General features: G+C 38.1%; 1 protein-coding gene across 1 annotated transcript; it reads left to right on the top strand.

Annotated features, from left to right (window-relative positions):
- Window positions 1-353: 353 nt before the first annotated feature.
- On the top strand, window positions 354-524 carry LOC311171020 (small ribosomal subunit protein uS14; the record flags this gene model as incomplete). Its single annotated transcript, XM_084233561.1, has 1 exon — window positions 354-524. One exon carries the CDS (start codon window positions 354-356, stop codon window positions 522-524), a length of 171 nt encoding a protein of 56 aa, XP_084089687.1.
- Window positions 525-769: the final 245 nt, after the last annotated feature.

Raw genomic sequence — 769 nt, 5'->3', positions numbered from 1 at the left:
TTTGAGGAAAGGGTAAATTATGACTACAAGGTCTCAGCAACTAGACTGAAAAGGCAGCTGTGTCCAGAATGTAAAGGACTTTGAGTCTCTGGCAAATAAAATTCACATTTGATCTAAAGTCAAATGGATTTGATTTCTGATACAGGTACAAAAGGGTGGGGAGTGTGTGTGTAGGTAAGGGGCACAGTATTCTTATCATGTTTTGATGCTATTCTATTTGGGAAAGTATCTTTATTTATTTTGGGTTTACAATGACTAAGGAATTTAGAATATACAGCAAGATCAGTTCAATTAATATGAGCCAAAAAGCACAATGGCTGGCCTTTTTGCCTCGTTGCCTCAGAGAAAGCAAGATGGGTCACCAGCAGCTCTACTGGAGTCACCCGAGAAAATTCGGCCAGGGTTCTCGCTCTTGCCGAGTCTGCTCAAACCGACACGGCCTGATCCGGAAATACGGACTCAACATGTGCCGCCAGTGTTTCCGTCAGTACGCCAAGGACATAGGCTTCATTAAGTTGGACTAAATGATCTTCCTTGAATTGGCTGTGGAGAAATCTACCGTAAAGCAGAAACTAGCTCTTTGTACATAAAATAAAATACTTCAATTATGAAAAAAAAAAAAAAAGCACAATGGCTGAATATGAACTTTGAGAGAACCTTGAAATAAAGTTGACTGTTTTCCTAAAGATCTTAAGTACCACCAGCAAGGGAAATATCAAAAGAAATTTAAACAAAAGCTAGTACTATAAAATTATTTTTAAAAATGAAA

Source organism: Talpa europaea, assembly GCF_964194135.1.
Source record: "Talpa europaea genome assembly, chromosome: 5".
NCBI lineage: Eukaryota > Metazoa > Chordata > Mammalia > Eulipotyphla > Talpidae > Talpa > Talpa europaea.
Note: the sequence above shows the minus strand (reverse complement) of the source record. Positions and strands in the feature narration are given on the sequence as shown.